Source organism: Saccoglossus kowalevskii, chromosome 21 (genome assembly GCF_978046115.1).
Source record: "Saccoglossus kowalevskii chromosome 21, keSacKowa6.1, whole genome shotgun sequence".
Taxonomy (NCBI): domain Eukaryota; kingdom Metazoa; phylum Hemichordata; class Enteropneusta; family Harrimaniidae; genus Saccoglossus; species Saccoglossus kowalevskii.
Genome location: NC_140661.1, coordinates 8,224,019 through 8,248,934, shown reverse-complemented (window position 1 = coordinate 8,248,934; position 24,916 = coordinate 8,224,019). Strand labels below are relative to the sequence as shown.

The 24,916-nt window shown below is 35.0% G+C and overlaps 1 protein-coding gene across 10 annotated transcripts in view; it reads right to left on the bottom strand.

Moving 5' to 3' along the window:
* LOC100313756 (transcription factor 12-like protein) overlaps positions 1-24,222 on the bottom strand; it is a 151,370-nt gene extending 127,148 nt beyond the window's left edge. For 9 of the 10 annotated variants that reach the window (XM_085494755.1, XM_085494758.1, XM_085494762.1 and 6 more), the window contains exons 1-3: positions 23,641-24,222; positions 23,334-23,418; positions 22,141-22,249 (exon numbers count right to left, since the gene is read on the bottom strand). In XM_085494755.1, the coding sequence (XP_085350881.1) occupies positions 22,141-22,249; positions 23,334-23,411 (187 nt within the window). In that variant the 5' untranslated portion in view covers positions 23,412-23,418; positions 23,641-24,222. 10 annotated transcript variants of the gene reach the window in all.
* Positions 24,223-24,916: the final 694 nt, after the last annotated feature.

The window sequence follows — 24,916 nt, the reverse complement described above, 5'->3', positions numbered from 1 at the left end:
ATGACAGGAAATTATTACAACTAACGTTATGTTGGTGGTTTGCAATCGTTTCAATTAGTACAGGTGCGAATATGCGAAAGTGACTAATGTTTTGGGCAAAACAGTTCAATTGGTGCCAACCTGCGTTACATACAGACGTATTGGAACATGTTACGTATAGGATTACGTCCTCTGTCAAATGCAAATTGAGTACGCCAATCAAATCACTGATCTTTTTATGTCTCGTTAATAACAGCCATGGTGTTACAAAGAGATGATTCAATATTTCAATCAATAATTAATTCAACATTATATTTAATAACCAATGATTCAAAAATAGAATGACACACAACTTCAATATTTTAAATACATGCCAGTAACAATACAGTAAAAGTGCATGTGAAAACACTGTCAAATACTTTAAAATATTTTAGCTGGAATTAATTTTTGCTGAAAAGACTTTAGGTGTTTTGTATGGAATCTATTTTCACTGATTTCCGACGAGTTGAATGTAAAACATAGGAAAAAAGTATATTTGGTGGATTTTATTTTCACTGAATCATTCCTTCAGTGAAAATAGCAAAAACAAAGTATTTTACAGTACTTTATTCATCAAACATGAACAAAACATTTTGAATCTTACAATAAATTCAAAACCAGTATTAACAATACATAATGTAACAGATATAGATATTTGAACTTCCATAATGTTTCTTCAAGAAGCAACATGAGGCAGACATCTTAACACATTTAGTCTGCCCCCATTTGGTCAAGAGTTCACAAGAGGGACCTAATCTCAATACATCAAGTCGGCATCACGCTTGAGTTCATACATTCAGTCTACTGTTACCAATATAGCATTTAATTTTATCAGCCAATGTGAAGCAAGTCCAATAGTTGTTTGACCAGCGCACATAACGCTATAGTAATTATCTACAGTCAAGGCTTCATGGGTCAAAAATGGACAATGTAAGTCAGGAAGTTGTCACCATCTCACATACAATGGACACAATTTGATTTCTAAAGCTCAGTTTGTAGCACTTCAATTGCTGAGAATTCAACTCACTTTAATAACCGCAAGAATTGAAAGGCACTAACAGAGCAGGCTTTGGAATGTCTGATCACCAATTCTTGAGTTTGTTCCAAGTCTTGTCAACACACCATTGATTAAATACATAGGTATTTACAGTAACGACTAATAGCATCAAAAGTCATCATGTATAGACACACCCACTTTTTGTTATTCTCAACCTCCCCTGGGAACACTTCTCAGGTGCTCTAGGTGTCCACATTCCCACTGTCTTTCAGACATTATATTCCCTGTTAAGAGGTCATCTGGGTTACCCCTATTGATTTCTTGACACCACACCAAGTTATAAAGATGATAAAGACAGCACAAATGAGGTGGAAGTCACAAATGGATGTAACTGCTGAGAATGACAAAGACATTCTGACTAATGTTGCATGACACAAACTAAAGTCAGGTGGGTCTGCACAGCAACGAGACAGATTTCCCACAATGCATTGCCGGGAATGACAAAGAAATTCTGACTAATGTTGCATGACACAAACAAAAGTCAGGTGGGTCAGCACAGCAACTAGACATATTTCCCACAATGCATTGCTAGAAATGCGAACGACAATGTGACTAATGTTTCATGGCAAAAACTAAAGTCAGGAGGGTCTGCAAAGCAACTAGACATATCTCCCACAATGCATTGCTAGAAATGAGAAAGACAATGTGATTAAGTTACATGGCACAAACTAAGTCAGGTGGGCCTGCAAAGCAACTAGACATATATCCCACAATGCATTGCTAAAAATGAGAAAGACAATGTGATTAAGTTACATGGCACAAACTAAGTCAGGTGGGCCTGCAAAGCAACTAGACATTTCCCACAATGCATTGCTAGAAATGCGAATGACAATGTGACTAATGTTTCATGGCACAAACTAAAGTCAGGTGGGCCTGCAAAGCAACTAGACATATTTCCCACAATGCATTGCTAGAAATGAGAAAGACAATGTGATTAAGTTACATGGCACAAACTAAGTCAGGTGGGCCTGCAAAGCAACTAGACATATTTCCCACAATGCATTACTAGAAATGCAAGAGACAATGCGACTAATGTTACATGACACAAACTGTCAGTCCCATAATGCATTGCTGGGATGACAAAGTCCCCTTAACTCATTAACAATTGGTTTGTACACGTAAATTACTAATGATTGTTAAGAAAATGCTCAAGATTTCTGCAACTGGTTAGAAAAGCTGCAATAGCTGCCTCATAAATGGACTTTTTTTGATGAAACTTGAGATGGACAATTAGCTATTTCCTGCAATTCTAAGAGTACTTGACAAGCAACAAGTAGTCGTCGTTTAAAGCAATCGGCAAATTGACTTCACAATATGTATCTCACGACCAAGCACAGAATCGATTACAACCACTTCATCAAACACTAATTGGTGATGTTCTTTTTAATTTCACTCTGCAGAGAAAAGCAGATATTTTCAGAGCAGAGCTGGTAGATTCCAGCACTCTTACTATAGAAACATGTTGAATTTACCAAAGATAACTTGCTGCACTTACAATTCCAAATTAAGCATGATCATTAGGAAAGTTCATGTTTCCAAGCTAGTCAAGAACCAGTGAGAGTTAAGTCACTGTTGTCTTAGAGAATGATGCAAATGTGATGCATTTTGATGACATTCGTACAATAATTCATTGGAAATTATGTAAACCGTTTAATTTTGACTGCTACGTGAATACATAATTATTTTTTATCTTTATATGCATGTATATCACTCTGAGTGAAACCGCTTGTGATATGTCGAGAAGATGCCAAGGATATACCCCACCATACATCAATGGGAAACCTTTATGTCAGAATAGTGAGTCAAAACATACTAGTAATTTAATATTTATGCGTTCATATATATCATGTGGCACATAATGGAACTTATATATTAAACAGAGTACTTGGCCTGCATTTCAGTTCGCTGAGAACAACAAAGCACTCAACCATTTCCTTTTAAAACACAGTCATGGTACTGGAGTGAAAAATTTACTAAAATAGAATTTTCAACTATGTTTTTTTTGTAATTTCATATTTTAAAATGTTACAATCACTACTAGTTAGATGCATCAAAGATAGTGTTATTGAGAATTGCAGTAACCTAAGCTTGGTCCTACAAAACACCTAAGTATACTAACTAAATTCTGATCTGTGCAAGTGATGGTATCAATATGGCAATTTTGAATTTGTTTCATAAGAAACAACCAAAAAACTCAAAAATATTCAGGTTTCTGATGCTCATGCTAATTAGGATAAAATGCATACCGTACATCTATTAGAAGAGCATCTCCAATAGAAGCATATGTAAACCAAAAGTTGCATTGATTGTATACTCATTTATTAAAATATCTAGCATTTTGACCATAGAAACACCTGTCATTTACGTTAGAGCATGCGCTACTAATAGAGCAAATACGGTACAGCTTTATTTCAGAATTTTCAAAAATAATTTGAAAAAAAACAAGAATAGTTAAATTTAAATTTTAGAAAACAAATTGACCAGAAATGTTTTCCCTTGGGTCTAACAGAATGTCTTGTTTGTGTCGTGTCGTTGGGATGCAGTTTGTTGTATCGATAAATCCCGTATTAATCTGAAAAAGCTGTTGCTAAACTGCTCCATATTAAGATTAAAAGGTAGCGATTTGTAGACCGACCAAATTCTCTGAAACGGGAATGTCAGAAGACCATAATACTATACATTGTTTTCTTCATGACATGCATAGATAGCATGCATACAGAAAAGTGTACCTCTCCTTAGTCACCTGGTGCCAAGACAAACCGCAGACATGTGCACAGGTTGATAGCCATGGAAATCTAGACAACTATATTCCAAAACAGACGGCTTCACGCCAATAAAAAGGAGATATTTACAGAACAGATAAAGTCTGAAACCAAGTCAGTACCACAATGGAGAGCCAAGGCTGCATTTAAGTATACCATCGGGAGTAATCAATACCATGTCAATGAAGGTGGGAGTATGTAGGACTATACAGTTTGTGAGGTCACTAACTAATAGTCTGCGGTCAAGGTTGACAGCTATATAGAACTTGAGCATGAGGAAGACTTACTATTTCTCACAAAGGCACGTCCCAATGTAAAAAGCCAATGTGTAATATTAGTAGTTGCTGAACAAGTAATGTTCGCAAACAAACCTAACACTGCTATTTAGGCGAAGTAAGGTTTTATGGGAATAATTTATATCGGCTTGTTTTATCACATAGAGAATCTGCAAGTGTTTCTCTGGATGAGCAGAGTTTCCATGGTGATAAAGAAGAGGATGCTGATCAGAATAACCAGTTACAGACTCAAATTAACACTGTCAAAAAAAAAAAAGATTTAGCTATTACTGTTAAGGAAATCAAAAGATACATAGGAAATGTACAATACGCAGTGAACACTGTACAAAAGAGTTTATTAATAATGGGTGGTTGCTATTATATCCCTCCATCACCGTGATTGGATTACGGTTACAGCAGCTAGGGATCTTCTCATTTTTCATGTTACTACCTCTCTTATTAAGTTAATCCTGTTTTTCACGCTTTAGCTTTGGTTCTCATCTTCGTAACACGGACTGAATGTTAAAACCACAACCAGTGATTTGCTGAGAGACGTTACACTTTCAATGATTTCAGTGCCGTAACAAATGCCAACCAACGAATTTATACAAGGCTTTCTTGAATTTTTTTATACTTTCAGTTAGATTCACAGACTAAGTTTACACTTACATAATGGCTTGTAATAATTATTATAGTTCAGTGTGAATTTGCAATCATGCAAAAAACTGTCCGGCTAGCATATAGATCTCTATTACACATGCGCTTCTAAAAGAACAAATATGGTACATTAACCGGACGTTTCCACTTTAGTTCTTGGTACTGTTGACGAAGTAGGGGTTATCATTTTTTTTTTGTCATTTAAATTGAACTCAACCAGGAATTGTTACCATAGTTTTTGGTACCTGGTTCATAGAGGTGTCAGGCTTTCAAAGGTATTGGTTTACAGAGGTACCTGGTTTACAGAGATGCCTGGTTCACAGAGGTGGTTGGATTACAGATGTGTTTGGTTTAAAAAGGTACCTGGTTTACAGAGGTGTTGGTTTACAGAGATGGCAGGTTTACTGAGGGGGTCGGTTCACAGAGGTGTTCAGTTTACAGAAGTTTTGGTTTACAGAAGTAGTTGGTTTACAGAAGTGGTTGGTTCACAGAGGTGTTCAGTTTATAGGTGTTCAGTTTACACATATTTTGGTTTACAAATGTGTCAGGTTCACACAAGGTGTTCAGCTTACAGATGTGTTCAGAACGTACAAATATCAAGAAAAATTGATGAAGTTAAAAGGGTAATCAAAAGGTTGCTGCCATTATTACAACAGTCATGCCTAATACGAGTCCCATACTATGCATATATTGCATTTGAAATAAATTTACTGTTTACACAAAACATACACTGCAAAAGGAATGTATCACTTTAAAACATACAGCGAGTTCAGCAACCTGGTTCTATTAAAATTAAAAACTGTGAGAAAGTTTACATATAAATATGCATGACATGTTACTTAGTGGTCAGTTATAATTTATGAGTAAGTAACTCATTAAAGTCTTGTACAGTGATGTTCAAAAGTGCATTAACCAGAACAAGTAATGTCTACAGCAGTCAAATAAAAGCCATCCTTCATTTATTGTAAATATTCATCTGACAGTCTCAAGTCTAAATCCAAAAATACATAAATAAATCAAACCAATTTGTACTGCCACTTTAAGGACTTCAATCTATTTTTTAAAAAAAAGGTTTGATATATAGCTTTTTATATATTTTTTTCTCAAAAAGAACGTTGAAGCCCGACGTCAATATTCATGTAAAAAAATATATTCTCAAAATAACGATAATTCTACAAATATATGAAAAAAACAGATTTTTTGTACAATTTGTAATGATAAATGTAAAGTAACCCCCTACCTCCCAAATAGTACGGTCAGTGTGAATGTCTGATTAAAATGTGCACAAGACACATAGGTCATTTTTGTCAGAATTTCTATAAAAAAAAAAATTTTCATGAAAAACCAAATAAAAGCACCAGTTTCCAGGTACGGAAAACAAATTGCCAAGAAACTGGTTTCTTTAGTTTTTCTGTTGTCTATAACACATTGTAACTGCAGTTACAATAGATATTTCAAAAAAATAATTTTAGGAAATATTGGTGTAACATTTTACAAATATGTATATATTTTTTTTTTTTTATTTTGGCCAAAAGGACACGATTTTTAATTAATTGGCTAGAGAAGAATTTTAAAAAAAATATGGGAAATAATTCTTCAGGTTTAATTCATAAAAGGTGACAAGCATTAAGTTTGGTGCTTAGAAGGTAGAAAGAATCTTCCGCTGTACATTCTTGCAGAACTTGATCAAAGAATGAATCAGAATGTGAAGGTTATACGTATATATTTGCTACTGGACTTTGCAATGAGTACTTGTCAACAGCCACTGTGTTGTCTGAGTTCCAGCCTGCAATGACTACATGCTCCAATTGATATAGTAGCAAGCCATATCAAAAACAGCAAAGCAAAGCACGGATGATTGGCAAACTACTACGGTATTTGTATTATTTTGTTCTACTAGCGGGGAGCCAAATAGTTTTCTTCATTCATCACACGTCAAATCTGAATAACTTTTATAAAAGCAACCCCTGCTTTGAATGGCTATGATACCCCTAATGTGGGGAATAGATGTAACATGAGATGTTATTGGTCACACTACCAATCATGCTACCAATACTAGTACAATTCTCACGTAGTATAATTCATTTTTCAATGTCCAATCTTGTTAGGCAAGTTCAAACATGACTATGACTCAGCTACATTGGTTATCAATTTATCTAACTTATGGAGTTGCCTGTTTGGGTACTGTATACGGCTTAACCTTTTCACTGCCAGTTTCCTCTTTTCACCACAAATTCACAAAATTGTCCCATTTACAGTCTGCACTTTCCTTCAGAAGATTAGGACAAAAATAGTCAAATTTTTTGAGTAAAAACTGAAAACTGACTCAAATTTTGTCCAAAATTAGGGTTTATTTCCAGAAATATTGAAGAATATTAGAACAAATTGCAGAAAGATTTGAGCAAGGAAGTCTGGCAATGAAAAAGTTAATTTTTAATTTTGCTGAGTATATTAAAAATATAAACTAATGAATATTCAAATTAGACCATGGAATGCATTGTTGACAAATCATACATATCCAGATAGTATCAAATCTTCTCAAAAGTTAACAGTTACTATTTTTTTTTCTAGGCTATTTTTACACATGTAATTTTAATAAAACTACCATGATTAAGAACTGAACTGTAAAATGGGGGGAAAAAAAGATAAGATTATTTTTTTCTGTTAGAAACGTCTTTGATTGAGTCATGGAAAATTAAACCCTATCGCAAAAAATATGAAACTTAATGTTCTTTTTCTCTGCAATTTTTTTTTTTAAATCCCAACTACGTGAAACTAACATCACCACGACCAATCCCACGCCATAAAATAATGATTCACTGTTTAGTATGAGCAGAAATCGTAACATAATAGGAATATTTATGATTGGCTTCTAAATTTAGAATTACTACAAAAAAACTGGTAAAAAAAAGCAACCTATATGTATAACTATCACGCAGTACCAGCCACTTTTATAGGATCGTTTAAACATATCGTACACACCATCATGTAAGTCGATGGAATCTCTAATGGAATGAACATGGGTAGAAACAACCTGCATACAAAATTAGGGAAATTAAAATAAATCTATGAAAACATTACTGGAAACACACAGAACCCACTTCCACCTACAGTATGGCTGCAGAATGTGGTACTTATCAATATGGCTGCAGAATGTGGTACTTATCAATATGGCTGCAGAATGTGGTACTTATCAATATGGCTGCAGAATGTGGTACTTACCAATATGGCTGCAGAATGTGGTACTTATCAATATGGCAGCAGAATGTGATTCTTACAATATGGCTGCAGAATGTGGTACTTACCAATATGGCTATAGAATGTGGTACTTACCAATACGGCTATAGAATGTGGTACATATCAATATGGCTGCAGAATGTGGTACTTATCAATATGGCTGCAGAATGTGGTACCTTTCAATATGACTGCAGAATGTGGTACTTACCAATACGGCTATAGAATGTGGTACTTACCAATATGGCTGCAGAATGTGGTACTTACCAATATGGCTGAAGAATGTGGTACTTATCAATATGGCTGCAGAATGTGGCACTTATCAATATGGCTGACGAATGTGGTACTTATCAATATGGCTGCAGAATGTGGTACTTATCAATATGGCTGCAGAATGTGGTACCTTTCAATATGGCTGCAGAATGTGGTACTTACCAATACGGCTATAGAATGTGGTACATATCAATTTGGCTGCAGAATGTGGTACTTATCAATATGGCTGCAGAATGTGGTACTTATCAATATGGCTGCAGAATGTTGTACCTTTCAATATGGCTGCAGAATGCGGTACTTATCAATATGGCTGCAGAATGTTGTACCTTTCAATATGGCTGCAGAATGCGGTACTTATCAATATGGCTGCAGAATGTTGTACCTTTCAATATGGCTGCAGAATGCGGTACTTATCAATATGGCTGCAGAATGTTGTACCTTTCAATATGACTGCAGAATGTGGTAACTTTCAATATGGCTGCAGAATGTGGTACCTTTCAATATGGCTGCAGAATGTGGTACTTATCAATATGGCTGCAGAATGTGGTACTTATCAATATGGCTGCAGAATGCGGTACTTACCAATACGGCTATAGAATGTGGTACATATCAATATGGCTGCAGAATGTGGTACTTATCAATATGGCTGCAGAATGCGGTACCTTTCAATATGGCTGCAGAATGTGGTACTTATCAATATGGCTGCAGAATGCGGTACTTATCAATATGGCTGCAGAATGTTGTACCTTTCAATATGGCTGCAGAATGCGGTACTTATCAATATGGCTGCAGAATGTTGTACCTTTCAATATGACTGCAGAATGTTGTACCTTTCAATATGGCTGCAGAATGTGGTAACTTTCAATATGGCTGCAGAATGTGGTAACTTTCAATATGGCTGCAGAATGTGGTACCTTTCAATATGGCTGCAGAATGTGGTACCTTTCAATATGGCTGCAGAATGTGGTACCATTCAATATGGCTGTAGAGTGTGGTATTTATCAATATGGCTGCAGAATGTGGTACTTATCAGTATGGCTGCAGAATGTGGTACTTATCAGTATGGCTGCAGAATGTGGCACTCATCAACATGGCTGTAGAATGTGGCACTTATCAATATGGCTGCAGAATGTGGTACTTATCAATGTGGCTGCAGAATGTGGTACCTTTCAATATGGCTGCAGAATGTGGTACTTATCGATATGGCTGCAGAATGTGGTACTTATCGATATGGCTGCAGAATGTGGTACTTATCAATATGGCTGCAGAATGTGGTACTTATCAATATGGCTGCAGAATGTGGTACTTATCAATGTGGCTGCAGAATGTGGTACTTATCAATATGGCTGCAGAATGTGGTACTTATCAATATGGCTGCAGAATATGCAGAATGTTATACTTATCAATATGGCTGCAGAATGTGGTACTTATCAATATGGCTGCAGAATGTGGTACTTATCAATATGGCTGCAGAATATGCAGAATGTGGTATTTATCAATGTGGCTGCAGAATGTGGTACTTATCAACATGGCTGCAGAATGTGGTACTTATCAATATGGCTGCAGAATGTGGTACTTATCAATATGGCTGAAGAATGTGATTCTTACAATATGGCAGCAGAATGTGGTACTTATCAATATGGCTGCAGAATGTGGTACTTATCAATGGCTGCAGAATGTGGTACTTATCAATATGGCTGCAGAATGTGGTACTTATCAATATGGCTGCAGAATGTGGTACTTATCAATGGCTGCAGAATGTGGTACTTATCAATATGGCTGAAGAATGTGGTACTTATCAATATGGCTGCAGAATGTGGTACTTATCAATATGGCTGCAGAATGTGGTACTTACCAATATGGCTGAAGAATGTGGTACTTACCAATATGGCTGCAGAATGTGGTACTTATCAATACGGCTGCAGAATGTGGTACTTATCAGTATGGCTGCAGAATGTGGTACTTATCAATATGGCTGTAGAATGTGATTCTTACAATATGGCTGTCCAAAATGACAAAATTTGACCCAATGTTGCCATCAGAAGGAACAATATTTCTAATTTGAAGCCTACACAAGTTATTTCCGAGAAAGAAATGCACAAAGATATGCTGTTCTGTAGCTGCATTCAAAATCAGATATTCTCACCATTCTGTAATATTTAAAGTCTTTCAATAATTAAGGGATCTTAAGACTGAAGAGGTATAAATATTTTACCTCCCCTTTCCATCAAGCTTTTGTTGCTGTAGGCCTCCCATCTAAAATGCCATATATTTTAGGTCTCTAAGTCAAACCAGGATTTGCAGTTAAATACTGCAGTGACATTTTATGTGTGTAAGTGATGACATACTTAGTGCATTATGAACAGGTTTTCAACAACCACATCCCCACAAAACCAAACTTCCCAGGTCAGTGGGGGAAGGGGGTGCATGGACCATGGGACAAGACAACACATTAAGATCAACAATTCCAAATAAGTTTCATTGTATATTGCCCTCCTCCAAATCAGTTGAGAGAAAACTTTTTAAAACAATACAGACGGTGGAAATAAAATAGTATTTTGTTGTATTTCTTATTGCTTGAAAATTCGTGATATCAAAAAACACAGACTAAAAATGTCTATAACATTTAATATTATCGGGTAATATTTGAAATTACAACACACCATATGCTGATTCTGTGTCATGATTGGTCATTTCATGGTCACATGGGGCAATATAAAATTATGCATATTATGAACTATATCAAAAAATGGCACTTCGGAAATAGTTCATCAGGCTAATCATCGGGAGGCTGAATGGCGGCCTTGGATACAAAAGTCTTCGTCGAACTTTGGAAGTTTCACCACAGTTTTAAATGACCAAGAATAATATCATTATTAATCGTGTGTACTATTTTTAAATAAATGTTACTGATTAAAATTAAATGCTTAAAATTTTGGCAACATTCAAAACAATGCGTTTTGTCATGTCTTGTGGCACATGGACTTGTAACACAATATCAGGAAGTGGTGTGGTATAAAACACATATAGACTAGCAGCAAAAAGGTGGGTACTGTAAAACCATTTATTTTCACAGACATTTAATTTCATTATTTACTGTAAAATACTTTATTTTAGCTGGAATTAGTTATCGCTGAAAAGGCTTTTTGGGGTGTTTTGTATGGAATTTATTTTCACTGATTTTTGATGAGTTGAATGTGAAATATAGGGAAAAAGTTATATTCGCTGGATTTTATTTCCATTGAATTGTCTCTTCAGCGAAAATTAATTCCAAGTGAAAATAAAGTATATTACAGTAGATGTTTTGAAAAATTTCACTGGGTTTTAATTTAAGTTTACGCACTTGGTAGGAAACAATGAGTTGTATTGTATTTTACATGTTCATGTGGATTTAATTTAGAAAATATAACTTATCAACAAAAATAACAAAAATAAAACCCAGCAAATAATTAATTAATGAGTTTACAGTGTATGAATGGACATATTTGACACTGATTAAATTACTCTAGTCTACTTAAACTACAAGGTAAAAACTTGGGATATTTTTTCAATTAGAAATCTCAACTGTATGTATTTTGCTCGTTTTTTAAAAACGGAAAAGTAGGATTTTAAACTATGAATAAATAGCAAATTTATTGTTTCAATCAACAAGTTGGCTACCCCAGTTTTTTTTTTTTTTTTCATTTATTGATGTTGTTAAGTGGGTAATATGACATAGAAATGACATGTTCATCCAACTACTATAAAATTCTTTATTTTCGCTTGGAATTTATTTTTGCTCAAGGAATAATTCCGTGAAAATTAACTCTAGCGAATCTACCTTTTTTCCTATATTTTACATTCAACTTGTCAAAAATCAGTGAAAATAAATTTCATACAAAACACCAAAAAAGTCTTATCAGCGAAAATGAATTCCAGCTAAAATATAGTAGTTTACAATATTACTATAGTCCTAAACTACGCCTAAATAAATAATAGTTCAGTCAAGAATGTCACATTTTCTGAATAACAGTTTGAAATGCTCAGCTTAGCAGTGAATATCTAGAAGCTATTTACATTACTTATTTCAATATGGCTAATCAGAGCGAAAAAAATCCCATAATGAAATACGAGAGATATATCCCTCGGGAGAATTGCCATTATTTATTGATACAAATATTAATTATATTCCAGTGTATCTTTCACATTAATAATGTAAATTAGATTAGTAACAACAAAGGACATTTAAAGCTAGCTACGAACAATTGTTGCTTTTGAAATTGTGTTAGAGATCTCAGTGCATGTTAACATATGGAAAGGATAGTGGACTTCCGGCGATTCAATTTAAAAGCTTCTTGAGCAAAATTCATGTATTTCTCAATGTTGTTCCTTTTTATTCTACTTGAACGAATAAATTATACAAATAATTGTTTGTTTTTTTATTCTATTTTCAAGAGTTCAAGTTCTGGTGGAATGATTACACATAAACACAAAAATTATCTTAAATGCTAATTGAAACACATTCAAATATGGATGATCGAGCACGCATAATGAATGTGTTAGCGACCGAACAAAGAAAGACGATATGAAATATAAGTGTTAGGTACATATCTGTGACTTGAAAAATCAGTTTTTATTGACAATGAAATATTACAAAGAAAATATGAATATGTGATTATTAATTAAATATTGATTAATATGATTTACTGTGATAAATATGAATATAATTCAATTTGAGATTCCTTTGTGATTCTACAAAAAAATCACTGAAAAATTCTATAAAATACCGTGTGGATCAGACATGTAACGATAATAATGTATTATTAAAAACAGGATATGGACAAGTATTTTACTGTTTACCGTGATACTATATATAGATCTATTCAGTGACGAGTGTCGTTTATTGCACGCCATTGATTGCAAAATTCATTCATGAAAACACAATATTGTTACTTTTTTCTTCAAAAAAAAACCATTCTGATATATGTCATGGTGTGTTTTAACATTAACCATGCTGTTATATCATCGCAACATCCATACAGTAACCTTATTTGAAATTTTCAAAAGCAATTGTAGGTTTCCTGCTTTTGTGGCCAACAAGAATGCAATTACTGCAACTTAAGACGGGCTATTTTCATTTGGGTTCTCTGAGCCCACAGGCGAGGAAAATGAAAACAATTTTCTCCAGTAGAGTTAATGCAATTTAGTCTATCTGAGTCTTATCTGTACGAGATGAACTATTGAGAGCAAACCTGAAACGTTGGGTCAAATACCACTTGGAGCAAAAAAACTACTTAAATAGAGTCCGGGGCGATGTAATTAACTATCTCCAGTGCATTATCTGCAAATAACATGTTTAAAATGTTTGCCCGCTCTGAATCTTATCTGAATTATATTTACCTGACAGGGACACGCTTTTAACATTAAATAAGAACAGTCTCTCTATCTTTCTTTTTAAGAACTACTTCATATCCCTCCCAGTACATTTGCTATCATCAGACATTATTGTGTTCCTTTGTTCTTTTTCGAGTGAGACGACTAGACTAAGGAAAATATTTCAGAAGATGCATACCGTGGAGTGATATTTCACATGCTTGGGAGTAAAAAGTACTTATTTGATAACAATTAAGATAAGAAACATGAATTTACTCGACATGTTGATTTATGATGGGGAAAGAGAAAATAACTATTCCAATGATGTAGTTTTGTCACCTTTTACAAAACCTGCATCAAATTTTTTTTTTTACAAATTTTTATCACAACTTGTAACAAAAGGGTAAAATTACATCAATTTGATTCAAAATTAATGAAGAAATATCGATAAATAAATATGAAATAAATTTCAGTTTAAAAAACTATCTTTTTTTTTTTTTAATTGCCACTTCAACACAATATTGAGGTCAGAGCAGGAATAATTTTCTGGTGTCATTGAATAGAGCAATAACATTCTGGATTTTCATTGTAGGTATTCTTTTGTTATTTTAATATGAAGGCTATTGGAATCAACATCCAAATAAAGAAATTGTCTTCATTTTTCAGATAAATACAACAATACTATAATAATTTTTAAAATTTTGATAATTAGATTTGTCAAAATATGATTATTCAGCTTAAAATATTACACCGAATTTTAGAGTTAAGAAACATCAGCTAACATCAGTTATTTTGGGAATAAAATATTGTAGTGTTGGCACGGAAACCTAATACATTGAAGCTATCCTGAAGGGCATACAGATAGCATGGCATTCAGTGAATCCTGAAAACACAGAACAAAGCAAAGATGCAACAACATTTATAAATGTTACGTGTGAAAAAAATTTAGTCTATTCGCAATTTTTTTTTTTTCAATTTGACGATTTTAAAATAATGAATATAACAAATTCGCAAACGTCACTGTGACTCCCAGTCTTAAGGACCCCAGTGAAATGTTAAATGCCAACTATTTTCAGATTTTTACCATTTCCCAGTAAAATCAATGTACATGTATCAAATAATTATCATTATTACATATGTACTGCAGTTTATTTTGATTCGTCCCTGAAATCAAAATCGGTATTTCCACACCTCATATGCAAATGAGTTTGAAAGCAAACAAAGTAGTCCCTTCAGGAGTACCGTTTTTCGAAACATAGCAGAAATAAACAATATTTAAAAGTACGATATTTTTCCCTTGGGGTACATAAATATACTTGCCGAGTGAAATGAAATTTGAACAACAGTAACGGTACTCTTTGGCAGTCACTTATTTTGACAAAAACTAATTTGCATGTCACCCATGCAATAATGTTTTCGGTATTTTCACGGTCCATATGCAAATGAACATGGTATTTCCATTGGCTACCGAACTATTTTTATTTTGTAAACACATTTTCGTTTGCTATTTTTGTAAGATTCAAATCGTTCAGCAACGTTTTTGGCATGTTAGGTGTACATCTCATGGAATACTACGATTGGGAGATTAATGTATGTTGACCACCTGGAAACTCAGTTTTATAAACTTTGAACGGCTCTCGGAAGATCCACCTGCCGTAAAATCAGCGATTACACATGTACTATTGAGCCGCAATCATCAACATCGAGATACTAGGAGGTTTCTGTTGGCGACGTTGCCAAATGAGCAACATTTTAACCGGTAACCAAGACTCGGTCAATCCACGACTAGCAAGCAATATCACACACGAAGTTGTAGCGTGCAGCTCAGCGCGACGAAAGTCACCTCGTCAGTGGAGTACCGCAGTTGCACAGCATGTTTACCAGTGCACAATTCTGTGGAGGAACTTTTAACTTCAACATAAGCTGTGTATCATAGTCGTCCAGTTCAAGTTCTGTCTTGGTCCCAAATAAACGTCCACGAATTATTCATTCGGACAGTGACTCAGATTAGACGTCTGATCATTTTAATTTCAAACAAACAGTGACACGCGTTCTCTGGGCGCGTTCTACACTGACACGCGTTGCCTGGGCGTAACACTATACTCAGTATTTGAACATATTAATGGGCAATGGGGTATCTGACCTATATTCCATGCCGGTTTGTTGCACGTTCTTTCTTTGATATGAAATGATCAAACATGGAACATATGTAATAATAACAGAACCCCACACCCTGCCCGTGGCTTTCGTTGCGTATGGAAGTTATTTTCACTCAAGATGCGGTGTATTCTGCTGTACTTTCACGAGCGAAGCTTGTGAAATTACGGCCGCAGGATACACCGCATCACTCGTGAAAATAACTTCCATACGCAACAAAAGCCACGGGCAGGATGTGGGGTTCTGTCATATTAATGACATATATTACAGATAATTATACAAATTTCTATGCAACAATGTACAAAATATAAGTGGATTCAATTAATATGGAAATGAAAATGAAGCAGAAAATTTTTTTAAAAATTGACCTAGTCAACGCCATAATTGCTACAACATTTTTGAGTATTTTTTTTATAATTTTTTTTTAATTTCCGACCAAATGAAGCTAATTTCTAATTGGCTAAAGATCTTGAACTGATTTTTTGAATTTATTTTGTGAAAAACGTCAAAGATTGACTTTGGAACCCAACAGGTTGCACATTTTTTAGTATTTTCCTATAATTTTGTTGTTAATTTTGGACCAAATAAAGCTAGGTTCCTATTGGCTAAAGATCTTGAACTAATTTATTTTCTGAATGACGTCAAAGATTGACTGTGGAACCCAACAGGTTAATAAACAGCGACATTTGTATATTAGCAGGGTAGGGGGTTCAGTAAGCCATTATTCACATAATATGATCATTTGGGAAACAAGATGTTTTTTATTTATTTTAGGTTAAAATTGCAAGAATTATTTTTAAATCAAATTTGCTTTGTTAACTGGCTACAGAATGCTGGGCAGTCCAACACTCTGTTCCAGCTGTTATAAAAACCACCTGTGCCAGGTGAAATCCATCTGTCTGGGACAGGTGGACAGGGTGTATGTCACCGATAAACGTTTCCTTGAAGGAGGGTTAATAAAATGGAAAGTTACATATGTCTATCTGAAAAGTTGCAGGTAGTGAGTCCCAACGAGAATTTAAAATCAATTTAAAATCATTAATTTTTTTTTTTTTTTAATAGGATCTTTACAAATCCTGAAATGAGGGACTTGCGCATCCAGGAAGCATTTGGGGTTCAACACAATTCCTAATTGTGCATAGCAGGCTGTGAATTAAAACGACTAACTATGACTGGATGTAAGACACTCAAACTAGCATAAACTTGAGTAATGCTGCCTAAAATAGTTATCCAAAATGTCTGACAAAGCCTGCATCATTTTAATCGAAGATTATCTGTATAATTTTAGGGTATGAAATTTAGACACCAATTATTTCCAGGTAAACATACTGTCTATTATAGCAAAATGAATGATATTGAATCAATTTTTAATTCAACTATCTTTGTTCTAAATCTGCCCTGGTTTGTGCATGGTACAGTTGTGTGGTGTGTTTTGTCATCCCAGACTGCATGTTTTATTGGTAAGATAACCCATAGTCTTCCATTACCCAGCACTTCAACAACAACTAATTTCTTTTTCTCTCAAACAGCAGCATAACTAAAAAACAAACTTTCAATAATTAAGAATGTAAAATTGCTGAAGTAAACTTACCGAGTGCATATAAGGCCAAATAAAAAATATGTGGTGCTGATCCCTCAACCCAAACTACAATTGCAAACCATTAACTTTTTTTGGCCAAACATAAAAAAAGGATGCAAAATCACACCAGATTTAAATGAAACTAATCAGCAAGGTGATTTGGAGGCATGACATCACCTGATGACTATTAACCAATCACACACTCTGTAACATTTACCTCCAACACACAACTCTGATTACATTGTATAGAAAGCTTTTATTTCACTTTTTACATCTGGAACATTTCCCACAGTAAAAAAAACCCATAAAATGTTAATATAATGTCCGCTTTCTTTCATAGTAAAAACGGAGATTATAGAGGCAATCCAATTATTTTCAAATTCAAAAAAGACACTTTCAAAACTTTGAATCTATGCAGTGAAACAAAATCCAAACAGTTATAGATTAGAATTGAATTAACAATTTGTAATTTTGACACAAGTCACACATCAATTCAGATACCAATAATTACTAGTTGTAACAACAGAAGGTTTATACAAGGTACTTTTACAAACTACACATCTATAGCGGAAAACCACTACGTACACCAGCGAACAGAGGTCAACAACACTGCACGGTATCTCACCTGTTTGACCGATATCAAATATTACATATCCAAAAATAATCAAAATCTATAACCATCAATTTATTATAATCTAATCATTATCTACATTATATTTGATAATATCATACACACTGGGAATTCGAGCACTAAATGCCAGTATTTTGTCCCGGTGTCTGTGTGTTTGTTTTACGACAAAGCTCAACTCCAACCAAGCATTTGAGCAAGATACACAACACATATCAAAGTAACTAAATCAAGTTCTAATAATCATCGCATGCAATCAAATTTAATTACTTTCCATATCAAGCCAGTTACCTAATTAATTAACTAATTAATTAATAAACCTCCAGTACATACATCAACAGAATTCACCGATATAAGTCGTCGTCACACTCTTTTCATTACGATTTTCTATCCGGCTCTTGAACACTGCAGTTCTCGGCAGATAAAATACCGCTTTCAGCAATATATTTATTATTTACTAAAATCCCCAATAATCTTTTCTACAATATTAAAATACTTGAAGCAATGTCGCTGCCTATCCAAAACATTATTGAATGAAATGACAATCTGACGATGAAATGGGGAAGAAAATCAAAAATTCATGATACAGTATACAGTTTCTTGCAACAAGTAAAACCAGCAGGCTATTAAGAATAGTGACAAAATTCCAGGTAAAGCCACTCAATTGATAGCTGTAGGACGAAATTTCCACCCACCCTCATTTTTTTTAATGTTCATAGGAAAAAAATTAACAAGAAACTCGGTAAAGATGCCAAATGAGAATAATTTGTAACAATTATCACATTCTGCACTTTGAGAAATCATGCAATATTTCATTTAGTTACAAATTATTGTAATATTGACTACTAAATTTGACTGCATGTGCAATTTTATTTTTGAAACGCATAAATCTATTTATAATTTTGTTTTCTTCTCTGAATGGGAAATTTGCATAACAGTCCAATATTTGCATATTATTCACCATTATAATAAAAGATAATGAGCAATTATGAAGGTTAGATTTGTTTTTTTTAAAACAGATTAGGGGGGGTTAACATGGAAAGCGTTCACAAGACAGGGATTTACGTTGTTGAATTTTCGTGTGGGGGGGGATATTGTTCCCTCCTCAGTACAGCCAGCCCCTATCTCATTCCGACCAAATGCCCAGCCAAACACTATCCCTTATAATTGGTTAGATCAAACGATTTTTAACGCCTCATACTCGTAACAAAAACTCACTTGGAGAGAAGATTGATTTCAGCTTGAAATATGTAACTTACAAATCACTGAAATGAAAGAGATGATCGTCTAACAAGGTTTAGAAAACTGGTATAATTATTAGCTACATTAGAAATATAGAGAATGTATCAGGAAGTATTACGCCACTTGACCACTATAATTTTAAATTATTGGAGAAATAAGTTGAAAGGAAATCTTGCTTTGATGATTAGTTATTAGTATAAGTACGAGTTTGACATCTCATGTTGATGTTGGTTTGACCCAACTTGTTCCTGTTCTAATAACAATTATTTTAGAGACCCGAACCATTCAGTAACTTACCTGGCAGTGATGCTGCTTTGGTATGCAAAACAATATTGCAATGAATGGTAACTAAGAATAATATCAATTTTTTCGTATTTAACCACAATAGGATTGTTGAAAATATGCATGTACCAGTAGAAATGGAATATTGAATGAAAATAACAAATTACTTTTATGTGTGGGTACAATATCATAATTGCAATCGACGCACAGTTGCAGGCAACACCTGTGGATTTTGATGAAGATTGTTGCTAAAAAGCAGAAAACTCAAAGAATATTGAATTATTGAGCAAGTGATACTGAGAAAAATTTTTTTAGAAAATGAGAGTATACTGAGGATGATGATTTGAGACATTAAACTGTAACATTTTATCTAGTGTTCTGTTAAAAGCATAACATGCTCACTGCAAACATAGAGTTCAGGTATAAAACATCAACAAGCTGGTAAAACTTTATTTGACAAGAATGGAGAAGAAACATCACACAGAACAGAACGAGAAATATCACACAGAACAGAACGAAAAATATCACACAGAACAGAATGAGAAATATCACACAGAAAAGAACCGGAAACATTACACAGAACAGAATGAGAAACATCACATAAAACAGAAAAAGAAACAACAGAAACTATACAACCACTCGACTCTACACAATCTTATTTTAAACAATTTCCAAGCAAGTATTCTTGAGTAATTGCCACTGGGAATTGCCCACAAAACGATGTGGCTTCCAAACGAACATCCAACAACCTTTGAGATTGCAATACCATCAAACAATAGTTCAAAGTACGTCACAAAGAACGTAATAAGCGACAAACGATTACCTCATAAGACACACGTCTTATTGATACAAAACTTGACCAATCACAGCACCTAATTTCTCGGAAACGTTTCATTTTATTTTCATATAAGACAGTAAAGTTAAACGACAAGGGATACAAGCTACATATTAAAACAGATATTGTGCATAAATACGGGACAAAAATGACAAAAATCTGAAACCTTGCTGACTATCTACAAGGTCAATCCATCCTAACCAGCCAATAACTAGGGGGGTATTATAGAGGGCCTTTGTTCTGTCATATCCTTCCCGCTATTCACTCCATATTCGTCTTACTGTTTAATTGGCAGGCTTTGTGCCCGACTCACTCAGCCTCCACAATGTAGTCTAACTTTTTAAGCTCGCTCACTCCAGCAGCAATGAGTCGTACGCCAGCCACGCTTCCTTGGCTATTGGAGAACAAAACCATACAACCCAAGGGATGGCTAAGAATGGTCGATAGTTCTATGGGCTCTAACAAACCCCTTTACGTCCACGCATTCACGCATTCTTCCTAAAATAATGCCTTCCTTTTCATTTATTGTGTTTTTGGCACACAAATGACACGAATTGCCAGTGTCGTGTATAAAGAACCAAGCTTGTATCGGGCTTTTTAGTAATGAGTGGTTAGAAAGAACCTACTACACAAACCAACTTACTTAGTTCAATATCATCATTCAAGTTCACATTAGAAGAGCATTTACCGTCATAGCTACACTGCACACGACTCGTCAAATTATGTTCTTAAGGTAACAAAAAAACTCTAAAGTTAGTGAAACATCAATTGTGCAAGATTAAATAAGTCAAAATTAAATTCAGACCTGTGGCATGAGCTCGAGTTGGGCATGCAGTAGAAAACCAATGCCATAAAGAAGTAATTCAAGAAATTTAACACTGTAAAAAAATACTTGCAATATTTTCAATATCTGGAGTATTTCTTCAATCACCCCAGTGTCATGTATTATCAAACCAGGGTGAAAATAAAGCTCCAATTGACGGGTTTTGTTGAAAGTCACCGCATGGTATTTCAGAAAACATGTCTAAAGAGATATAGAGTTTCAACTTGGGCAGTGTTTTTGTCACCTGTTTGATAAAGGTATTAGCACCTTACAACAGTTATGTTGTTACTTGAAACTAACATACACGAATAAAAACAGAAACTTTAGCCTAAAATATTTAACTTATTACACACGTTGCGACATCATCAACTTATTTCGGTGCACAAGACAAGTGACATCACGGTGGTCTGTCACCATGGAAACCTCACATCTATAATACACTGGTATCCATTTGCAAATTATCAATGCTTTAATTAAAAGTCAGTCAGTAGTGAACTTGAATAATAAGCCTATCCTGTTTTTTTAAGCAAACACTTAATTTACATTACCCCTGGGTAAGTTCTTGATGTGCACTTGTTGGGCTTTATTTTTTTTGAGATGTAAGAAAGAAGGAAAAAATCTTGGACTATTACTGCCAGGCTTTGTTCATTCAAACATTGAGAAATATTTAATTCACTTTGGTGGTTTTTCGTTTATCAACATGGGACAGGCTAATTGGACTGTAGCTCTTCTGATTTGTGGTGTGTATCGCCTTAAAAGGGGCCCCAGTGGTCTCCACAATTTTAGACAAAAGACTGCATCATGACATCACAAAGGGCTGCTAACATAGTTAATAAAGACAAAGGCAACCATACATTGAGGTAGCAAATAGTGGTCAATATGTATGACGGTAAAAACTTGTGGAGCTCAGTACATGCATATACACATACACCGACAGACGAGGTAATAGACAAGTTGTAATCGCACCTGTTTTGTAGTGAGGCCTCTGGAGCGTTCTCCCATCAACTGATGGGTGTGAGGTGACGGCGTGTACACCGTTTTTTGGCCCAACAACACCAGTTGGCGGTGAAAACATCTGAAAAGAACAAGAAAAAAAAAACACGTGTAAAAATACACAGCAAATAAAACATGGGATCTCTAAAAACTGTCTAACACCAATCGATTTTAGGTTGAACATGGAAACTGCGATAAATATATGGTGTTTCAGCTGCTACCCACAAAGATAGTTTTGACAACATTATATAAATAAGCTACAAATCGAAGACGGCACTGAATTTGGCCATATTGTCAGATTAATTGGAAACATGACTAATAAACAAATCAATTTATCCGCTAGCCGTCCAAATCGAATTGTTTCAAAATTCGTAATGCTATATCTAACACGAAATTCGTATTTTTCGAGCCACCAAACAGAACAGAGTTTAATGTGAAAAAAAACACACACAAAAACAACGCCATCCTGAGCACGTTACGTATCAAATGACTCAGCTTCAAATGACAGATAATTCTCAGTTCATATTTTATTCTTCCTAATAGAATCAACGCACAGCACCATAATCTCGTCCTGGAGTTATCGCTTTAGCTTAATTTAGTACAAATCCTTCGCTCCTCGAATGAAAATAGCGCGTTTCACAGCGAACAAAGAAGAGTTCCCATCCCAGAAGTATTGTTAAACGCACGCGTTGTGGCGCACGCTGCTCCCAAACCAAACCCTAACACAATTTACATTCATAGAATTTATTAATATAATAACTTGTTAAGTGTTGTATGATTTGCCACACTTCATACCTCAATTGATCCACTCCAGTACACTATACATGAGCTTTTCCAGAAAACGAATACCTTTTGGTAGACGCTAAATTAAAATTTACTATACCGCTGTCGGAATGAAAACAAATACATCCAGTAACGTCTCTTAATTTCAAGGGATCTAACTCGGTGGCAATTTTAATGAAATGTTTGTAATTTATGATACAGAACCGTAAATTGTCTTCATTTCAAAATCTAATCGAAACTATCTGTCAGCGATGTTAGCGATAATATCAGCGATTTAAAGTAACTTGCCACAGCAAGATTTCTAAATTGAATTTGCCGTGCTATACTAGTACTTTGTGGCCACTAGCAAAGCACTCGCCACGCGTACACTAAGCAGAACTTACCGCGCTAAAATCTAAAAGATCGCTGAGTTCTTTATCGGTGGGGCCGTATGGCATCCTAGGCTGTGTTGGATTCTGCATTATGTCCCTGTAAACACAAACGAATTCTAGGTGAGATTCACACTTCTTTAAACAGTGGTTTTACACCTTGAGCATGAAACACTAATCAATTGAATTGCTCCCTCCTTTTATTAAACTTGGGTAAAAGTCGGTCTCCGTCTTTCTACCAAACATTACATCACAATGACTTTATATTATGATGGCCACAACAGGCACGTTTGAGTGTTTACATGCGTCTTCCAATAACTACCTTGGGTCTTCAGCGAGTAATTCCACAAAGTTAAGTCACAGTCCCCGAGAGAGGGGCTAACTCCAATCACAAACGCCGCAGACACAATTCAAAACACCTCTCTCTCGCTCTCTGAATCCAGTATCTTTTTGTTAGGTCAGCTGATTTGGAAGTGTGTGGAAACAACGAAATACTTGTCCGACGATGTGCAATTTCACAACTATCACCATCCGAGATCTGATCTGGCGAATAAAGTGTTTTCCTAGGTGCAGACGGGTAGATTGCAAGATAACTTAAAAGAATGTGTGCATGGCAAAATCTTCGTAGAATAGAAAACCCCAACGCCAGGTCAACTTCGTTCCACTGCCGCTGCGGTCGAGTCGCTACACACGGAGTTCCACTTTGCGAGTCCGTTCCAAAAACCCAAACCAGTTGCCGGCCGTAACTGCATTAATCATAGCTCGATGCAAAAACCTCCCATTTGGCTATAATCGCGTGGATCGTTGCAGTTTTCGCGTAAGATTACAACAACACACACTCAATGAAACAGACACTCGGCTAAATTACACTGGTGCATGCTGGCAGACATTTTCTCCTGCTTGGGTATTGTTACAAGTGAAAATATTGTATATCCTTCCGCGACATCCGGGACTTTTGTTTATATTTTTTCGCTTTCTGATAAATAGTACATGACATTTTTTTTGAAACCGGCAAATTGACATAGCGTATATTAACTTTAATAATTTGCATTATTTTATGGCGCAAAATTCAGCTGAAAATCAATGTTTCCGGTGGAACTATTCTCAGCGCAGCCAAGGTCAATATGGGGTCGTGGTAAACAGTCGCAATGTTTTCATGTGCATCCCATTGACTGACAGCTGATGATTTGATTGACAGAGCACTGACTAAATTGACCAATCACAAAAGAGAAAAGGCACAAAGAAATCGTATCTGCCCGGCTTTGCTGTGTATGGATCAGCTGAAAGAAGGCTTCCTATACAGTATTGCACGGCATAAACGTGGCTACTCAATATTTTGTAAATAACAGTCATTCATGTAATCGGACGTTATAATAGATTTTTTTGAATGCATCTAAACAAATTATAAACAAGGACCGCCATGTTTGAAATCGACAAAACTGTGATAATCTTAGAAGTTTCCATGGTAACATAATAATGTTGATTATACCTTGTAGTTTCTCACTCCAATCTATTTTTAAAAATAACTTTATATCTTGAGTTTCTGTGTCGTTTTTCGTATCCGAACTGTCCATTTCATATACAGACATACGTTCCCT